Source organism: Pocillopora verrucosa, chromosome 10 (genome assembly GCF_036669915.1).
Source record: "Pocillopora verrucosa isolate sample1 chromosome 10, ASM3666991v2, whole genome shotgun sequence".
NCBI lineage: Eukaryota > Metazoa > Cnidaria > Anthozoa > Scleractinia > Pocilloporidae > Pocillopora > Pocillopora verrucosa.
Genome location: NC_089321.1, coordinates 7,440,876 through 7,460,125, shown reverse-complemented (window position 1 = coordinate 7,460,125; position 19,250 = coordinate 7,440,876). Strand labels below are relative to the sequence as shown.

At 38.0% G+C, this 19,250-nt stretch overlaps 3 protein-coding genes across 5 annotated transcripts; 2 read left to right on the top strand and 1 right to left on the bottom strand.

The window, feature by feature from the left end:
• Window positions 1-101: 101 nt before the first annotated feature.
• Window positions 102-2,234, bottom strand: LOC131793439 (BTB/POZ domain-containing protein 6-A-like). Its single transcript, XM_059110856.2, has one exon. The coding sequence runs from the start codon at window positions 2,227-2,229 to the stop codon at window positions 919-921; it is 1,311 nt and encodes a 436-aa protein (XP_058966839.2). The 5' UTR covers window positions 2,230-2,234; the 3' UTR covers window positions 102-918.
• Window positions 2,235-4,552: 2,318 nt separating this feature from the next.
• On the top strand, window positions 4,553-6,808 carry LOC131793447 (uncharacterized). Its single transcript, XM_059110864.2, has 3 exons — window positions 4,553-4,629; window positions 5,570-5,691; window positions 6,305-6,808. The coding sequence occupies exons 1-3, from the start codon at window positions 4,615-4,617 to the stop codon at window positions 6,606-6,608; spliced, it is 441 nt and encodes a 146-aa protein (XP_058966847.1). The 5' UTR covers window positions 4,553-4,614; the 3' UTR covers window positions 6,609-6,808.
• Window positions 6,809-8,984: 2,176 nt separating this feature from the next.
• LOC131793449 (tyramine receptor Ser-2-like) lies at window positions 8,985-18,602 on the top strand. 3 transcript variants are annotated; one of them, XM_059110865.2, is made up of 2 exons: window positions 8,985-9,088; window positions 17,273-18,602. In XM_059110865.2, the coding sequence occupies exon 2, from the start codon at window positions 17,319-17,321 to the stop codon at window positions 18,528-18,530; it is 1,212 nt and encodes a 403-aa protein (XP_058966848.1). In that variant the 5' UTR covers window positions 8,985-9,088; window positions 17,273-17,318; the 3' UTR covers window positions 18,531-18,602. The 3 variants fall into 3 exon arrangements, with proteins under 3 accessions (XP_058966848.1, XP_066029739.1, XP_066029738.1); XM_066173642.1 differs by lacking the exon at window positions 8,985-9,088 and adding an exon at window positions 11,386-11,440; XM_066173641.1 differs by lacking the exon at window positions 8,985-9,088 and adding an exon at window positions 15,192-15,540.
• The last annotated feature ends 648 nt before the right edge of the window (window positions 18,603-19,250 follow it).

Below are 19,250 nucleotides of genomic sequence, written 5' to 3'. Positions count from 1 at the left end.
TCTCTAATTGGTAGAAAAAAATACTCCTGCGCGCTTGCCGAGTTCTAATTTCCCGCCATATTATTATAAAAGACCAGTCTTTCCTTTACCTTTTAATTTTTCTTTTATTTACATTGTTAACTATTTCATCATTTTCCTTTTTTTTCCCTTGGAGCTGACTGGTATTCACAGCATTTATCACTGATCGCTGAACTGTTATACATGTAGAGACCCAGTATGATCAAATTTTTTACAAGTTACTTGACAAAGTCAAATTGAATATGCAATATTGCAATTGTTTTTAAGTCTGGGAATAGCCTAATTAAAAAATTATGTCTCTACTGTATGTTGATTTCAGTTTTAACAAAATTAATCACAGCCAATGCAGAAATTTATAAAATCTCCATTTAAAGTCTGGTGGAATAATATTCGTTATTATACAAAATGATTCAACTGATAAATATTTGCGATCAAAATGCAGCAAAATGATGTTTCCAACGTTTCTTTCTAGGCTTATCTTTGTCATGACAATACAACTTGCATGATAGAATACACATGAATAAAAAATCTTTTAAAATGAGACACATTTTAAACAAAATATCCAATAAACATTGGGAACAAATACTTGAGACATGATTTGCAGCCATCAATATCAAAATTACATACTAAATTTTAACGTTCTTGCTCTTAAATGTTTGAAAGAATTCAATGAAATTTCAATGTTATTGAATTGAGGCAATTGATCATAAAACCAAATAGGGTATTTTAGAAATTGTTTTTGTACTTAGAAGTAAAAACAATGGATATTCTTATCAAACAAAGCTCTCCCTAAAGGTATAGTTTTGAAAGGATGAATCATTATCATGCATAGTTTATTATAAGTGACTAAACTTAATGAGGCATGCAGTGCTTAAGGAATAAATTTTTGCTGTCTTCTTCTTAAAGCTGAAAGATAATTTCAGGGATTTGCCCAGCAGATGCTGATGTACCATTGGGGCTAGTGTATTCAATAAAGGTAAACGTCACGCCCTCTGTTTCAACAGAGGAAAATCCGTCTCTTCCACTTTGAGAACATGGTCCTTGTAACATCAAGTTTATTGTGTACACTTCATTCTTGTCGACTAAATAGGGTCTATCGAACAGAACGTCGTGTAACAAAGCGCTTGTACCAGAAGAAAATATACGTTCACCGTCAGCGAGGACTTTGGTCTGTTTCAGGAGTTGCACGCTGGCAGTATAATCACCTTCAAGTTTGCTTGCGCCGTAAACTGCTATCCCTTTGATGTGAACCGATCGGTTCACCATGAATTTTAAAGCGTCGCATTTTCTTGTGTCACAGAACCAGTCATTTCCGCAACAGCTCTTAAATCTAGAGCATCTTAAAGTCTTCTTCAACAAAGTTTCCCTAGGTTTTCGAGGAATTTTAGAGAATTGAAGTTCGGTTTCGCGGGTGGAAAAGAAGTATAAAAATATGTTGGTTGTTTCTTCATAGGAAAGCATTCCAGATCTGGCAACTTCGTCAGCAAATTCTAAGGGCGTCATCAGAGGAAATCTTATAAATTTCATGGCTTGCGAAGACACTGCTCTCTTGTTGTCAGAAATCGGTTTAATGCCTTGGCGACGACATTCATTCTCTGACCAAGAATTTATAGCTTTAAACATTTGAATCTCTTTAACCGATATTGTGTTTCGTTGTACCAGAAGCGACAGTGTTTCTATTTCAAGCTCTAGGAATGCCTCTGATTCTAGAACTTGAGTCGTGTATGTGTCTATCACCTCCCAGCACCTCTTCTGCAGTTCTTCTTTTCCTAAATACCTTGCATGGCTCAGAACCGTTAGAACATTCTCGGGATTTAAACTCGCTTCGACATAATTGATACACTTGGCTGCTAACACCGGCAACATGTACTTCTCTGCTAAATAAAGAACTCCAAGGGCATTGTCCAGCGTCAAAATTGCTTCGTCTGTATAAATGAAGCGCAGAAGTTCCATAAAACATTCAACCTCGGAGTCACTAACGGCCACGTCTGATCCCTGTTCAGCCATTCGACCGTAAAACATAGCAAAAAACACTGGGCTACTGATGGCTAAAACGTATTTATGACCAGGAATTCGGACTTTATCTTTACCCACCATGAAGTGCACATCACTGAGTATCTCATTATTAAACATCAGTTCATTCCTTTCCCGTACGGTCGTTGCTTTGAGCTGGCATTTCTCAAAGCTCGGTATCTCACTCGCGGACGCCATCTTTGTTGTTGTGGTTTGCCGATAATTTTTGAATGAACAAAAGATTATGTAACTTGCTTTGATTTATGGGTAATGTACATGTGTTGTCACGCAATCACGCAATTATAGTGTGTTGACATTCAGTCTTAGACATATAATTGTTGAGAAGGAATAAGACACAATCATTAAAAGGAATTTGAATGAGTCTCTAGCAACGCATATAGAAATAACAGCAGAAGTTTCCTCAAGGGCATTATGCATTAATAGCCATGATTAACGAACACCGCCTTCTATCACATTGAGTATAACGGTTTTAATTAGCTTTAGGCAATATTATGAAAATAACAAAAAAATCTGCACTGAAATAAAACAGAAAAACCATAAAAATGAACGACTCACAACTAAGAGTAAAAGTAAAGCGAGTAAGCAATCCTTGAAGTCTTCTGAAATATTCCAAATGTAAAACGAAGAAATTTCTCACGACGGATCCGGAAACAATTTCTCTGCCCACTCACTCACTTACCCATTTAAGAAATGCATATCAAATGCTTGGGGAGGCATTCTAAAAGCCTAGAAACCCCGTAGTTTTGCTGTATCAAGTATAAACAGACGCTATTCACAACAAAAGACAAAGCCAGTATTCATTCTTCAGAATTTAAAATAGCGAAAAATACTAATTATTCGTGCATTTATTCAAGTCATTCGTGATAAACACAGTTGAAGGAGAGGGAACAGTGAAACCCATCAAAACACTCAGGACAGGATGTCACCTCTTGTGATCAATTATCAATATATACAGAAGTTGACAAAGGGCTGAAGAGTGTCTTAAGTAAAACGGACAAGGTTTTCAATACGTCTGTCGACAACGTCCGCCAACATTACACAATTGACGACCATTAATTTATCAATATTAGTTTTCCGTTCTGGGTCATTAAGTGCCCTGGCATTGTAAAGTTAAAAGAGTTCGTTTTTAAAACAATAAAATTTCTGAATAAAAAACCAATTAAGAAAAAGGGCGCCTTCTCTCGGCCAATTCCGCTTAAATTCAATTGGGCTGATCAAATTGTCTCAAAGATCTTTATTGCTGCATTTCTTTCCTGGTATAGCTTGCTTGACGCAAAAATTTGACGTTTGTTCCGCGGGCTAATTTCGTTTCATACATGCGTGCAAAATTTCTCAAGGCCAAAGGAAGGGCTGATTCAAACGGGCACCGCTGGTTGGTCAAGGCTTGCAAGAGAGATTACAGGGTACTGCTGTCTTCGCCTTCTTTCGTGGCCTCACGTCTGTGTACCTTGTGTATCTGTGTTTCCGCAAAGGTGATTTGAACTTCCTGGCATCCACATCTTGCCATTCGTGGGCGAGTAATAGCCACTTTTCTTTGAAAAAGAAGCTATCAACACATGGTTTTCAAAGTTTATTTTATTGCTTTCAGTTATCACTAACTGAGATTACTGTAGTTTGTTTTTGAGTACTACTTGTGTTTGATTCCGAGATCATAAGGATCACGAATCCAACTTGAATCGTAAAATTTGCTCCTAGAGGGAGGGGTTATTTCCCTTTTTTATCTCTTAAAAGAGTACTCTGAATACGAGATAAACAGCTTTTACCCATCGATGGTTCGAGTTCTTACTTTGCATTAAACAACCAATTTCAAGTAGCTGTCGAGTTTGAAACGCATTACAAGTTTCAAATTCTCTTATCATAAGAGCGCAAAACTTTGACAAAAATTGCAATTACTTTCTCCATTAAGCAAAGAACCGTCAAAGTTTTACTGATAAAATTACTCTGTAACCTCTCTCTGGCATTTAAAAGTGCAAAAGTCATTTGCGATGAGTGAATCGAAGAGAGCAGGCATTCATCCTCTTGTTAAAACCAAATAAATGTTTATAAAAAGTCTCTTAAACTCTCTGATTTTCAACTAGAAAAGTCGCATTTTATCGATAAGTTTCAAGAACCTTTTTTCTCAAAATGAATCGGATCACGTTTTACGAACGTGTCTCTAGTAAAAGGCTTGATATAGTTCAGGCTGCAAAGCTCGGGTTATAACGAGGGTTCTTGACATTGTAAGCTAAATGTCTCCAAGATTTATAATTACCACAAAGTACCCTGTAAATGATCGAAAAAAATATGAAATGATAGCCTCTCTACTTGATCGTGTGTAAGAAATTTAATTGTCATCTGATAAGCATGAAAAAACCAATAGTCGGTTGATGAGGGAAGTATACGGCTGCCATAGAAGTCCAAGCATTTACAAACTTCTGTCACACTCACAATATAATTACTTTTTTTATTATCAACTTTAAGAAATCAAATAATACTAGAATGCGTCTATAAAAAGCACAGTCGTGACCCTGTGCTGCATAAAAAAATTATTTGTCATCGAACAAAAGCAAACTTTGAAACAAGATGTTCTCTGCAAAGGTAAGAAATGAGAGTTTCACTGATGTAGTGAAGAATAATTTGTCCTTTCTGTACGAGTATGTCAGTTCAGGTAAGGGTATGTGAAAGCCGTAAATGCTAAAGCCAAGATTAGATAGAATTGGATTGTGTTCGAAGATAACTTCCACCGGCAGGTTGGAAGCTCAGAGAAACTTGTGAGGGGTATCTATTCAGTTAAGGAAGTTTCTCAGTTTTTTAAAGGGATTAATAGTCATGCATGAGGGAGGAACTATCTCCCTGCCTGCCTCAAACAAACATTGTTATTTCCTCAACTGCTGTAGCCATCCATGGCGTATAAGTTAGTGCAGGTAGTCATTTCTGTAGTTTGGTTACTTTTTTGTTTTTCATTTTAAGCGCGTCAAAGTTTCTCATTCGGGAATATTTGCGCAAAATCAGCCTGTCTGTATCTACGATCAGTTCAGCATTCTGAAAGTTGGTAGTAAATTCGCACCCTTAGCCTGTTTTCTTGTGTCGACGCACGTTGCCCTCGGGGCAAATAATTATTGCAGGTGCAAAATTAAAAACTGCGACACGCGCAACTACAAGGGAGAGCAAAAGGCATGTTTGAATTCCAAAATCAAGCAGAACGGTCAAAGTTTGCGCTTGTGCGAACGTTGTGATGGCGAAGAGGCGTTCGAAACAAAAAGCCGGTCAGGTAAATAAACAGCAGGAAGTGACTCGCTGTGAAATAAGATATACAGATATGTATGAATGTTTCAAACTTTTTTACGGCAGACTTTGAGTGATAGGGGTTGTTTCTCATGTTTGCCTTTGAATTTTTTGCGGGAAATTGGCGTACAGCCGGCCAGTTGATCTTTCTGTGAGTGTCTCATGTTTGACCGCTGTGTTGTGGAGAAGAGTCCGAATCAGTTTCGAACTCCGGATTCCAACGACTGTTTACGATAGTTCTTTTCCTTTCTAGTTCCTACTGCCTTTTTTGATGACCTACTTGACAGTGGGCTCTCTCCAGCCGATGAATGGGTTAAATCAAGATTTTCAAGGTCACTTACCTCCAGCTTTGGAATCAGCAAATGACACTTTGAGGTAAACTCCCACGACAAAAGTCGTAGGCATTTATGTCAAGCAAAAACCATCACCTGATCTTCCTTCCATGCACATCTCTGATTTATCTAAGAATTGTTACTGAGCAGTCTTCATTCGAATTTGTCATAGAAACAATGGAAAAAAAGCCACATTTTTAAGTTGCCAGACATAAAAAGAAAGAATTAAATTTTATTTTATTTTTAATTTTCATCAAGTCTGAGGGCAATTGATGTCCGCACTTTCCACTCACTTTCCGTGTGACTCAAGCAGATGAATTAAACCTTCACTGCAAGAGTGATACACGACATTTAAACTACAGACATAAGTTGTCACAAATTTTATGTTCCCGTTCATGTTCCTCCTTCAATCAAAGATACTCTACACGCCCGTGATGTTTGTTGATTGTAGAGGACGTAAAAATATTAACAGGATTAATACCCTCAGCAATTTGTTTCTGCCTACGGCAATTCAGATTACAATAAATTCTTCAATGATATATATCCGCTGATAGGGCCGAAAAACAAAAGTGATTTGTCATACTCTCCTTATAAGTGGTACACATTACGAACGTGAGTGTACAAGTTCAATAATGTATTTTCTCTCCATTCCACAGCACTTCCTCTCACGTTGCAAAGCGATTCATAAACTCTCGTGCCTGTCGTGAGATCTTCTCAAGTATCGACCCTCAAAAGTATTTCCAAAGCAACGACATCTTTTTTCCCAGGTTTGTCCACACCGTGAAATGCGAAGGCACTCCAGACAATCCAGTGCACTGCGGTTCAGCGCAAGGGAGTATGCGCTGTTTGACCAGAATGAGCGACGTGAAGGTCATGCGCATACCAAGTTCGGGACAGTGCTCCTGGCGCAGACCCGTTATGATCAGGAATGTACCTGTAGGATGTTATTGCGAGTATTAAGTTACTCAAAGTGATTACAAGGAACTTCAATTTTACACATCTCATTAAAAGGCATTATTTAAATGAAGTGTTATTGAGAGAGTACAAAAAATCTCTCATACATATGTACTAGATTATTATGATAGCAAACTTTAAGATATCCGAGCTGATATGCAATGTAGAGTTAAAAAAAATAGATAAATAAAAAAAAACAATTGTCATTGGTCTCCTTAGGATTACTAGGACTCAGTGGCAAATGTAGTGTCGTCACCCCGCTGTCGTATCCAGATGGTGGCTAAAAGTATTGGGCATGGATGAAGTATAAATATGGGTACGAGACAAACGCTCACATTGTTTCACATAAACGCGCTGTATTTCATGTGTAAAAAGTTGCGTAACACCAACTCTTCTTCAGGTACACTTAAGTAGCGTTTCAATACAGGTTTTAACAATGAGAGAGGCTTGGGGTTTGTTGTAACTCAAACTTGACTCATAAAAGGGCAAACTTACTCTCTTACGCTCGTTCGGAATTCATGCCCGCGTTAACGGAGGATGTGGTTCAATAATCGTAAGCTGGCTTTTCCGAATAGAGAATGTATTGTATTCTGATTATTAAGACTGATAATTCGATAATCCGGGAAAAATGGAAGGGAATTGTCCTTAGAATATCCGTACCTGTGTCGTAAGCTTACCAACATCCTCCTCTGCACTTGAAGAATAACATAACAGTGGCGACAAAATGCCAAGAGTCGCCGGATCTTAAACAGACCCTGATAAGCGACATACTTGTGAAAGGAAAAAAAGACGCGCAAAATTGTTCCTAATGGCAGTAAATAAAACGCGTCAGAAGAAAAGCCGAAAATTGTGTTTTAAATTCGATTATAGTCAAGGAAAACGAAAATTTCCGATGATCGATTTGACACTTGAAACCAGAATCATCTAACGACTTTGATAAAACACGGGTGAGCGTAAAAGGGCCTTTACATGCAAATTGATTTGTCATACACAACTGTATCATGTTATCATTCATTACTCTTACGAGTGTTAAGAACAGGGAACACTTTTTTAATGCAAAATATTCCTTATTCTACTGCTATCCCTGAGAGTTTTTAAGGGTGTCATGCGTCCAAACATTATGACGGATTTTGTGTAGCGACTTCATAAGTAGCTATATCGATTAACTCGGTCACGTCAGATTTTGAAAAGTCTTGACACTCCACTGGGCGTCGTTAGGCTTCTGTGCTCATTGAAATTAGCAACAATTGGCATGACAACGAATCAATAGCGACCTCACAGACTCGGATCTTCAGCTTGGCGAAAAAGTTCCAATTGCAAGTTACGTTGATAATCACCACAACATGCGTAAATATAGGTTCATAGGAAAATTATCTATCCCAAGTGAGAAACACGCATATTGATTCATATATCGTGGCATACATCCCAGTTTTACCCGGTGTTTTCAATATAAATGCCTTTAGTGGATACTAAAATAGTGAACTGCGTTGAAGACGCGCTCTGATTGGCTACTCAAACTCCGAACATCCTTTGCTTTCACCTCCAAGCAACTCACGTGGGATTTAAGCCTGAATATATTGTAATCGTTGCTGGAATAAATGAGTTAAAATCATCTTTTTGCGGTAAAAGATTTCACTGTTTTTCATTTTATACTAAGACAACTATTCACCGCAGTGTCGGTAAATATTTCTGCCACTACAAGCCACTCCACTTCGATGAATGATTGTTGTTGTCCTCCAGTTTCATCCGGGAACATAATCAGTCACGTGACGCTTTTAAACTATCTGCGCGTAGGCAAAAATACTAGATGGATTTTAACATCCAAAAACGTCGTTTACCGCAACAATAACAAACAGGTGCATTACCAGGGAGACCAAAAGTTACCATAGGCAAACGAAATATGATATGATATTAGAGATGTAGTTAAGTTCTAACTTTCAATCTGAAAAGCCCTTTAATATCAAACTTTTCGACGGAAGAGACTCATAAAAACTCGAGTGATTTTTTTTTTAGGGCCGATAACTGAGTTTGAGCTAATTTACTTGAGGTGGTTACGGTGCTTTCTCGCTATACATAAATTAAGTGTTTAATATATGAAAAAAAGTACAATAAGAGGATTAAAAACCCATCTAATGAGATAATGAAAGTGTCGGTTAATAAGACAGAATTCTGTCCGCTTTTCAGTGGCTTTAATGTCCTAATCATATAAGAGCAGCTCTAACTTGCATAAATTTGCCAATCAGATCACTGCGTTCATTGCTTGGCAGCAGACTCACGAAAAAACAACACTCACATATAGATATTTAAGAGTGACAATAACATCTTAGCTGCTGATCAGTTTCATCGAGTTTCGTCGCTCGCTGATACCTGTGTATTGAAGAGCAGATTCCAAATTGAAGTGCAAGGTCCTATCCGTTTGCTCACAGCAAGACACAGGAAACCAATTTGCCAAGTTGTCATGCACCATTGTTCCTTTTAAAAACATCGTAAGTAAGACTGTTGTTTTGTTTTCTCCTGGAGATAATAAATGTTAGTCATCTCTATCGTTCCGACAGAACGCTAACAAAGCTATTGATGAGAAGAAGCTGAAGCAAATACATGTGAATTCAACGTAACAAACTTTTAGACGCCATCATAATTGCATTTGAATTCGACGTAAGAGTAAAGAAAAATTGTGATGTAACAAATTGTCCTATCGAATAAGAAAAATTAACATCAGTTTCAATGCCAGTTTTGCATTTTGCAACTGAAGTATGCTAACGATGCAGTGAAAGATAAATTATTGAACGAAAGAAATTTTTCTTCTCCTAAAAATATTATTTGCGGCGTTTAAAAATATCAGTAATGCAGTTTCGCGGTAAATAATCTATGTTATCCCTCAAAACAATTTGGAAATTTTCACGCTTTCGTCGAAGCACCAAAATTACACCAGATCTTATGATTTTTTAAAGACACAGCTAAGCTAGGATGAAAAATTTTTTCAAGTAATGACATCTTTCGATACGTTTCGCCGAGGTGAAATTTTGGGAGCTCGGTGCACGTGAAACAGATAAGAGGTTAATAAGCTACTCCTGTGCTTAGGCATGAGAAATATTTTCTTCGCTCCTCGGTGGCACTGAGGGAGTTGCAAGAATATTGCCTGAAAACACGGATGCATTTTTCATACGCGTGCAGGCTATCACGTACTCGCCAACTGACCCAAGAAAACTTAAAGTACTGGGGCAGTGAGTAAACTATGCACCCATGACCCATGACCAGACAATTTTGTTTATCCTAATTTTGAACTAGCATACCTGTGCGGATTGCAAGCTGCAATGTTCCGATCATTAGCATTGAAAAAAGTACACAAATACATATGAAAAACAACTAGGAGGTGGTCATTTATACAATCGAACTAGAATTCAATAAAATGTTGGTTTTTGTGGGGCGAGAGAAAGAGGATAACCTGGAGATAAACCCTCCGGTAAAAAACAAGAACAAACGAAAAACTTTATTGGATGTAAGACGATAAATGAAGATTACAAACGGAATTCAAATGTCTGGAGGTAAATGCTTTCCGGCGCCATCGTTCCATCTCTCATCCCAATCTCTAGGGCCTCTTAGGACGATTTCGTTTTATCTCAACAAAGTCACCAATGCTCAAAATGTTATCTTTTCCATAACCAAATGCTGGCTCCGCATGTTTGTGCTGTATGAATAACCCAATTCTCCTTATGAGGCAAGGATACGGCACGCCCTAGACTATAATTTCATGAAGCTAAACTATTTAAACTCGCCTTATCAAATCAAATCAAATTTTATGGAGCTTTACGGTTACGCAATCATCTGTTGTATTCCAGGAACATTGCACATCTGCAAGGTTCTTCGTCATTGCTACGTTACTCATGATACACGTACGCACTGCCCACTATGTCAAGGGACAATCAAGGAAACATAGCTGGGCATCATAAAGCTAGCTTGTCTCCCGCTGCCTTTTCAGCGGATCTCCGGCCTGATTCAATTGCACTTTCTGACTTAATTTCCTCCTTCTTGTGCTCTTTTGTCGTATTTGTGAGAGGAAGGACCATACAATGTGACACATGAGCACTGGTTTGCGAGAAGTAGGAGCTAAAAAATGCAATGAAGACTTCATCTTCGTGCTGCAGTAAAACAAATTATCATAGAGATTGCCTTATGGAATAAAAATAGGAGGTTTATTGACGAATAACTTATTCGCCAAGCGTAGCGTCAAAGCAGAAAAAAAGTACGATAAGCTTCTAAATGTACAGGCTCTCCTCTATGCTTGAGCAGGACGGAGAGAATTTCCGACTTTCGTGCGCTGTGGTTATCCATTGACTAGGGCTAAAACTGTTTTTAAAAGGTTGTGCGGTGAAATTCAGCGAAATTACCTTTATCCAATAGGATTTGCGTTTAGATGTAAAGGTCGCTGTGCACAGGCATGCACCAAGATAAGTTGTTTTTCATGCTTTTAAGGGGCCACCATTTCTGTTAGTTTTTTTAAAAGAGCAGACGCTTTTTCTGCCTGAGGAATCTGCGTAACAAAGAACCTTGTTTAAATAGCGTCACATCTCGTTAAGTCCTCCAAGGCGAAAGTAAACAACAGACTTAGACACAGGTGTTAAAACATAGATTTTTTGGAAATAGGCCAATCGCATAAAGAGGGATTTTGATAATAATCCTCATATCGTACTTTTAAAAGATTCCAGCGGCAAGGGCAATACTTTTATAGGGAGTATTCACCTGATTTCGTTACAACTGCGCAAAGCTCTATTCATGGTCAAAGGAGATTGTTAGCTATTTCAAATAACCAATAGAACAGTGTTTCTTGTTACTGCAAGGTAAGTAGTTAATATACACTTTTGGCATCGCAATAAATTCGTAGGAGAAGGTCAGTCAGTTTGGTTTGCATTATTTTTTCGCTTTTAAACTTGCATAATGCATGCATTCTGTGTGCTCTTGCTTGCATTCAAACTTCTTCAGTGGTATGTAATACGCACAGCTGATTTAAGGATCTTGTCGGGTAATGGCTCATCATAGTTTTGTTACTCTTGTTGTGTCTGTGAATGTGCTCATATTACCAAAAATGAATGAAACACAATAACAACCGGAACAACTTTATTTAAATGACCTATTGATCTAAGTATTCTGTCGGGTGTTTTTGTGATACAGCTGAACATTCTCTGCGTCAGAAACTCTGGCTTTTTAATAGTACTGTAGGGGAAAAGACCTGAACTTGCGCTTCTCTTTCATGAATTGTTGTTTTTGGCGCTATAGAATCACTGCGGAGCTGCTGACCATGTAGACAGAACATAGGGTTTTTTTTTGAAGAACGGCAGTTATAAAGATATAACTGGCATTATTAAGATATTTTTGGCATAAAACCAAGAAACATGCATCAAGAACCAAATTATCTTGTTTACATGAGATTTTACCGACCATTGATATATCGACTTAATTTATTTGTTATTGATTCGTCTAGTTGTTTACCAATTTTCTGAGAGGAAAGAAAGACTTTCAATCGGCTAGCAGCATTCCAAGGGGAAATCTCCGGCATAGGCTAAAAATGCCAGAATAAACTCCTCGCGAAGCCTTTGGTGCTTTTTTAATCTCTCGAAAATTATAAATATTGCATCGGGTTTTCTTTGCTAAGTATTACGCTAATTTTACAACCATAACGACCGGGACACAAATCCAATTTAGTTATGAATTGCTTTACTCAAAGAGACATTTGTACGCCCCGGAATGTGCGGCTTTCAGAGGGTTTCAAGCATCAAAACAAGTCGTACAGATGCGAGACTTTTCGGAAGACGGTTGTTATCGGTCGAAATCTCAGCGCTGGTCTCGAAACCTCTCTTATAGTGGCCTTTATTTCATATCTGGGAAGTGTTTGTGGAAATTGTTTCACTAAAACTCTAAAGACTTGTTACAAATATGTCGGACTTATGATAATCAAGCTCGGCCAATGTAACAAATGAAAAGCAACATAAGCTCTCAAACGTCATTGTTTGGACAAACATTCTAATATCGTTAGTCGCACTTAATATCTTTAAGAGTTTTGTCACAATAAGCGGCTTAAAAATCGAGAAAAAGACAATTGATAGTTAATTGATCTTATAGCTTTCTGTCACCAAAAACAATTTAAAAAATTGTGTCTAATTAGCTCTTATCTGGTAATTACAGAGCTTTACAAGTAATTAAAAGAACTTCTTTCAGAAAAACAAAGCAATTGATAAATTCTCATAATTATTCTAATACACAAAAATTCTACTAGCCCCCAAAAGAGTCAAGAAAAATGGGTAAAGAACTGTGACCTTAAAGTGGTGGAGGATTTGAGCTGGAGATCGATTTATTTACTACCAAAGTTGTGTACGCTCAGTACTAAGATAAGGAACTTCCAGTTCAAATTTCTCCACAGTCGAATAGCAACGAATTCCTTTCTATCTAAAATAGGTATTTCGGAGATTGCTCTCTGTTATTTGTGCAAAACAGACAAGGAAACATTAATCCATCTTTTCTGGGAATGCTCGGTAAGGAAAACCTTTTGGGGAAGAGTTCATTGTTTCTTCGTTTCAATTCATTTGATACCAGCTTCACACGTTTTGGATATCTATTTAACAAATAGAGAAGCCTTGACTGTGCTCTGTTCTGTTATAAAGCACGCGGGAAGCGGCTAGAGCACGAAAGAAGTTGGGAATACTTGACTACGTCTCGTGTTTCTCCCTACACTTCTTTCATGCTCTGACCGCTTCAAGGCTTCTATATTTGTTCATTGGAAACGCGGCAAAGAGTTCTCCATTGCTTTTGTAAAGTATATTTCTTAAAAATACAAGCGTGTTTGGAACGTCAAAACCGTGTTTAGACTATATACATAGACGCTCATTTAAACAGTTTTGTTGATCACGCACTTCAATTCTTTAAAACTGCAGGAGTCTTGCTGCTGTTTGCATTTCAATCCGAAACGAAGACATCATAAACCCAGTTGCCCATAAAAAGAAGCCTATGGAAGGAACGTTTCTTGAAGCCTTTCTTGTGAAATGAACGGCGAGATTTTAATTTCGAATTCGGCAAGACAATTTGCTCTTTTTAAAAACATTGATATTCTTTGCACTGAAGTAGCTGATCCAATACACTGAACTATAAGACTCGTACATTGATGGCTTTGCAAGAATTTCCTCATTTGAACCAATCAGCTCTCCCCACTTCTTGAGTTTGTTTTATAATAAAGAATCCATTAAATTCCCCGAGCATTACTTTCAATTTTCAAAACAAACTTTATTTCCAAAGCGAAGAACAGTGTCGTCAGCATGCTCTATACTCTCATAAAGCACGCTACAATAAGCCAATCACAATCCTTGTTAGAATGGTTCAAATAATCTGATTGGCTGTACAAGACTAAAGCTGTCAAAAGTGTCAAATCATCAAAGTTCAAAAACCATCAAAGTCCACATTCTACGATAGTTCACAAACTAAAATAGTTCGGCAAGTCGAATTTAATACTTTTGCCTGAAGTTTTTAAGTCTCTAATACAGAATGGTATGTTTACAAACCTTTATTTGGTTCTTCTGTTGCTACTTGCCGGCTCGCTTGTTCCGAAACTTCACTTTCAATTATCGGAAAAACGCTAAAAAGAAGTCCCGGAGAAGGTCGAACATAGTACAATTTGGCAGATGGCGTGACAGCTTTAGCTCAGTTCTATGTTCTATACTCTCATAGAGCACGCTCTTTCAACCAATGACAGCGCGCGTTATATCCGAACTTTATTATAAGAATGTTTAGGTTTTAGCCGGAGAGAAAGATGATATTTTAGTAAGCCATTGTTTTCTCCTTGCAAAGTATTACATTTATCGCTGTAAATTTAAGAACATATCTCCATCTATCAGAGAGTATGCGCAACAACTGAAATATAATTTAGAAATTGAAAAACAAATATCTATCTTGACTGATTCACAAAATAAATTTCAACAGAAGTGGGACAAAATACTTCATGCACTATAATTGCTATATAGTTTGCGGGCGGGCTCCAAATATGAGCCTGCTCGCAGGCTATATCTTACTCTCCTTATGCTAATCTTAAGCCAATGAAAATCAATTTTTGCTAAACGTTGTACTTTTGGGTTTTTTATTTTTTCAAGCTCTTACTCTTATCAATCCCACCCACAATTTAGCCTTTTTGTCTTTCGTGACTGTTAATTTTTTGTGAATAAGTTTTCTCTTTTTTATGAGTACTGTTTAACAAATAGAGAAGCCTAGACTGTGCTCTGTTCTGTTGTAAAGCACTTAGGAAGCGGCTAGAGCACGAAAGAAGTGTAGGGGGAAACACGAGACGTAGTCGAGTGTTTCTCCCTACTTCTTTCCTGCGCTAGCCGCTTTCTAAGTGCTTTACAACAGAACAGAGCACAGTCAAGGCTTCTCTATTTGTTTTATAATAAAAAATCCGTTAAATTCCCCAAGAATTACTTTCAATTTTCAAAACAAATCTTATTTCCAAAGCGAATAACAGTGTCGTTAGCATGCTCTATACTCTCATAAAGCACGCTACAATAAGCCAATCAGAATTCCTGTTAGAATGGTTCAAATAATCTCATTGGCTGTACAAGACTAAAGCTGTCAAAAATGTCAAACCATCAAAGGTCATATTCTGCAATAGTTTACAAACTAAAATAGCTCGGCATGTCGAATTTAACACTTTTGCCTGAAGTTTTTTAGTTTCTAATACAGGATCTGAAAGTGAAATGTTCAGTGAAATTCGGCCCAATCGTAGCTCATTAAAATATGCAAGTTATTTCACATGACAAGTAGAAAACAAACTGTTCAAGGCGAGTATATTATGAATGAACAACAGCCGAATTCACTAAGACAAAAAGATCGCTCGGAATGACAGCGCCGTAAAACTCGGTTGCAGTGACTGATCTGGCCTTCCACTCAACGCATCGGAAAGGTAATCAGGGCAAGCTCTCATTTTTTCACTCGAAGGGTAGTCGATTTAGTTCCTGAGGCTTGCTCCACTGCGATGACCGAAGATCGCCATGATTAGCTAGCCGCGATAGACCTTAAGTCGCTCTGACACCATCATGATTAGTATGAATTTTAAAAGTTATGCCAGGTTATATTTTTCATAATTCCTGTTTTTTTCTATTTGAAATCTAAACTTTATATACTATACAAGTGTTAGCTGTGTTTGATTTTTATTGCCGTACGTAAACTCGCAATCTAACTGAGCGTGAAAACCGTTAAAAAAACTCGGACTGTCTATCTTCTTTTATCTTTGAGGATTTTTGTCTCTGCTCACGTTACAATAACAATCGCTCAGACACCGTCATGATTAGTATGAATTTTAACAATTATGCCAGTTTGGTTATATTTTTCATTATTTCTGTTTTTTTCTGTTTTGTTTTTGAACACTGAACTTCATATACTATACAAGTGTTAGCTGTGTTTGATTTTTATTACCGTACGTAAGCTTGCAATCTAACTGAGCGTGAAAATCTTTAAACTCGGAAAGTCTATTTTGTTTTTCCTTTGAGGATTTTCGTATCTGCTCACGTTTTAATAACGTAAATCACGGCGCCTAGTATGTTTACAAACGTTTGTTTGGTTCTCCTGTTGCTACTTTCCGGCTCGCTCGTTCCGAAATTTCACCTTCAATTATCGGAAAAAAGCTAAAAAGAGGTCCCGGAAAAGGTCGAACATGCTACAATATGGCAGATGGCGTGACAGCTTTAGCTCAGCTCTATGCTCTATACTCCCATAGAGCACGCTCTTTCAGCCAATGACAACGCGCGTTATATCCAAACTTTATTATAAAAGTAAGTAGTGTACGCAATGTACGTAGAGAGTTCCGTGAAAGGAACCTTAATGTAGTTAATGTAAGTATTATGTTGTAAAAAAAAAAAAAAAAAAAGTGTGAAGCAGCTGGAACTGAATCCGCCGCTTCGAAGCCATCCTTTGTGAAGACAGAGTAAGAATGATGTTATAGAAGGAGCAAAGGATTTACATTGACTTTATTTCTCGAAGAAATAACCCCATAATTGCAGAGCGACCGTCTTTAGGTTAAATGTGATTGCGTTTATACGAGTTTTTTGAAACCCTATCAGCTTCAATGACTCTAGCAGGCGAACCTTTTCGTTCGTGGCACGGTCGGAAAGCGATGCTTTCTGAGTGAGACAAGAAGTGCCAAGAGTAATTGCCCGTCACTACCTGCGCTAGCTAGGCCCTTAGTAAGTACTACATGCGGTTTTCGTCATAAGAATAGGACTAAACAGCTAGCCGTCAAAGGGTATAACGTGATCGCGATGGGTTTACGAGTTTCAATATCAAGATTTTCCAGAGTTTGAATGCTTAAGTCAGGACGTAATCAAAGGTGTATACCAGAATGAACATAGAAACAAGTTTAAACACCTTCACCAAACCCTATTACCCCAAGAGACCTCACAATAAGATTTGATTGTTATTATTATAATTATTAGTATTATTATTATTAAGTTTTAATGTACCACTTTTTTGCCCGTCAAATTTATCCGAAAGGAAAGTTAAACTTAGAGAAAGAAAACCCCTTCTGATCGTTCTGTTCTCCTGTGCAGCATCATTTTCCGTGACCCGAATGGTCCTTTGACGTGTCTACTTCTACAGCAATACTTAAAGAACAAATTTTTTTTTTTTTTTTTTTTCAGAAACTTAAAAAATACTTAGCTCAAGGGCACTGCATTTGGATTCAAGATGAATGACTCACAACATACAGGAAATGTTACTAGCAGAGGTGACCTTGAGTTTATTGCCATAACTGCCATATTGTATGTCTTTATAATCATCGCTTCACTTCTAGGAAACATCATAGTATGTGTGGTCATACTCAGCACCAGATCCCTGCGGCGATCTGTCAACTCGTTTTTCATCCTCTCGCTAGCAGTTTCTGATCTGACGACAACATGTGTGGTGATACCGTTCGACTTGGAACGTTTAATTTCAAATGGCAAATGGCAACATGGTGAGGTAATGTGCAATGTTTGGACAACAACTTACCTACTGGCAGTGCCAACGTCTATTCTAAGCTTGTTAGCTCTGACAGTTTATCGATACCGACTCCTACAAGACCCTCTAGATAGCTACAAATCATCACCACTAATCACACGCAGGCGCGCCTTAATAGTCGTCTGCTGTTTATGGGGATACTCCATGCTCTTTTCACTTGTCCCGGTCTTTGGCTGGAAAACGTACCCAACAAGTGTCTTTAATGGATACTGTCATTTCAACGTCTCTTGGATTTACTCAGTCTTGAGCTCGATGATAAATTTTGTGACGCCAGTTATGACTGCTTCCATCCTAAACTGCAGAATGTTCTGCCTTGCTTTAAAGCTCTCCCGCAAAGCGTTGAGGGTCGATGAGCGTTGTGGTAAAAACCGACACAGTTCAAGCTACAGTACAGCGATTCAAAACTGTTCACTCTATGAGCGTGAAAACACCGAGTCACCACTGAAATCCAAGCCTTCGAAACACCTCTACAAACCACATCTTGTTGATGATAGGGTGTTATACCAATCTGCACAACAGGAAGACTTCCTTCTTAAGAAACTACAAAAGCGCAACAGTCGCGCAGCTAAGACAACCTTTTTGATCGTTTTTTCCTTCGTATTCTGCTGGTTTCCGCACACATTATGTAGCATAACGTTTAGCATTTGCAAACAGTGTTTCATCAATGTCCCATACAATATTTATACGTATGTGACGGGCTTTTTTCTCGTGTTGGGTTATCTGAATTCGGCCTTGAATCCAATTTTATACAGCTTTCGCAGTCCAGAGTTTCAGAAAGCTGTCAAAATATTTCTCGTGAAGAGGTCTACCTCATCGAATAAGCATTCGGGGAGAAAATTATCACACCCTCGATTGAGCATTACAAAGAGCACCAGTGTGGATCGGGAGACTAGGCTCTAGTCAAACAGCAGAGACCGCCAGTCATCATGGTCATCAAGTTTCTAGGTTACCTTTTTATCTCTGAAAAGTCAATATCACCCTAAGTGCTCAATAATCATAACTTGACAATAAATTTAAGCCATTTTCAATTAAATGTCAGAAGTAATTTAAGATTGCATTCGGTTTTGTTTACTTTGTTCTGTGATTGGTTCAGAAAACTTGCTTCACTCTCTCAACCAATCGAATGGTATCGAGTGGCTTTTGCGAGCATTTTCGAGCATGCGAGCAGTGTGTTTATTTTTGCGAGCACGAGCAGTTGTCAATTCTTTCTTGCGAGCAGCGGGCACTTAAGAAAATAAAGATGGCGAGCAGCGAGCCCTTTAGTAAAATACAGATGGCGAGCAGCAAGCACTTCGAGTACTTCGTAAATATTTCGTTAGCCGGAAAAACACAACAATAGGTGCAAAGCTAAGGCGGTTAAACCAGTCCCAGTATATACATCTTATCCAATTGTGCCCTGCTTGATGCCAAATTACGTCACTTAGCTTCACGTGAGTCAGTCAGGGTGGGCGCTCAAGAACTTCAAGAGCTCTCAAGGAGATCTATTAGATCCAAAGCCCGCGATCTAAAGTTTTTCATCTCTTTCTAACCCGACGCTAAAATGGAAGGTATGTTTTTCTTTTTTTTTTCGGTCATATGGTTCTTATAAAATGTAAATAACGTGACATTCGGTCTAACAAG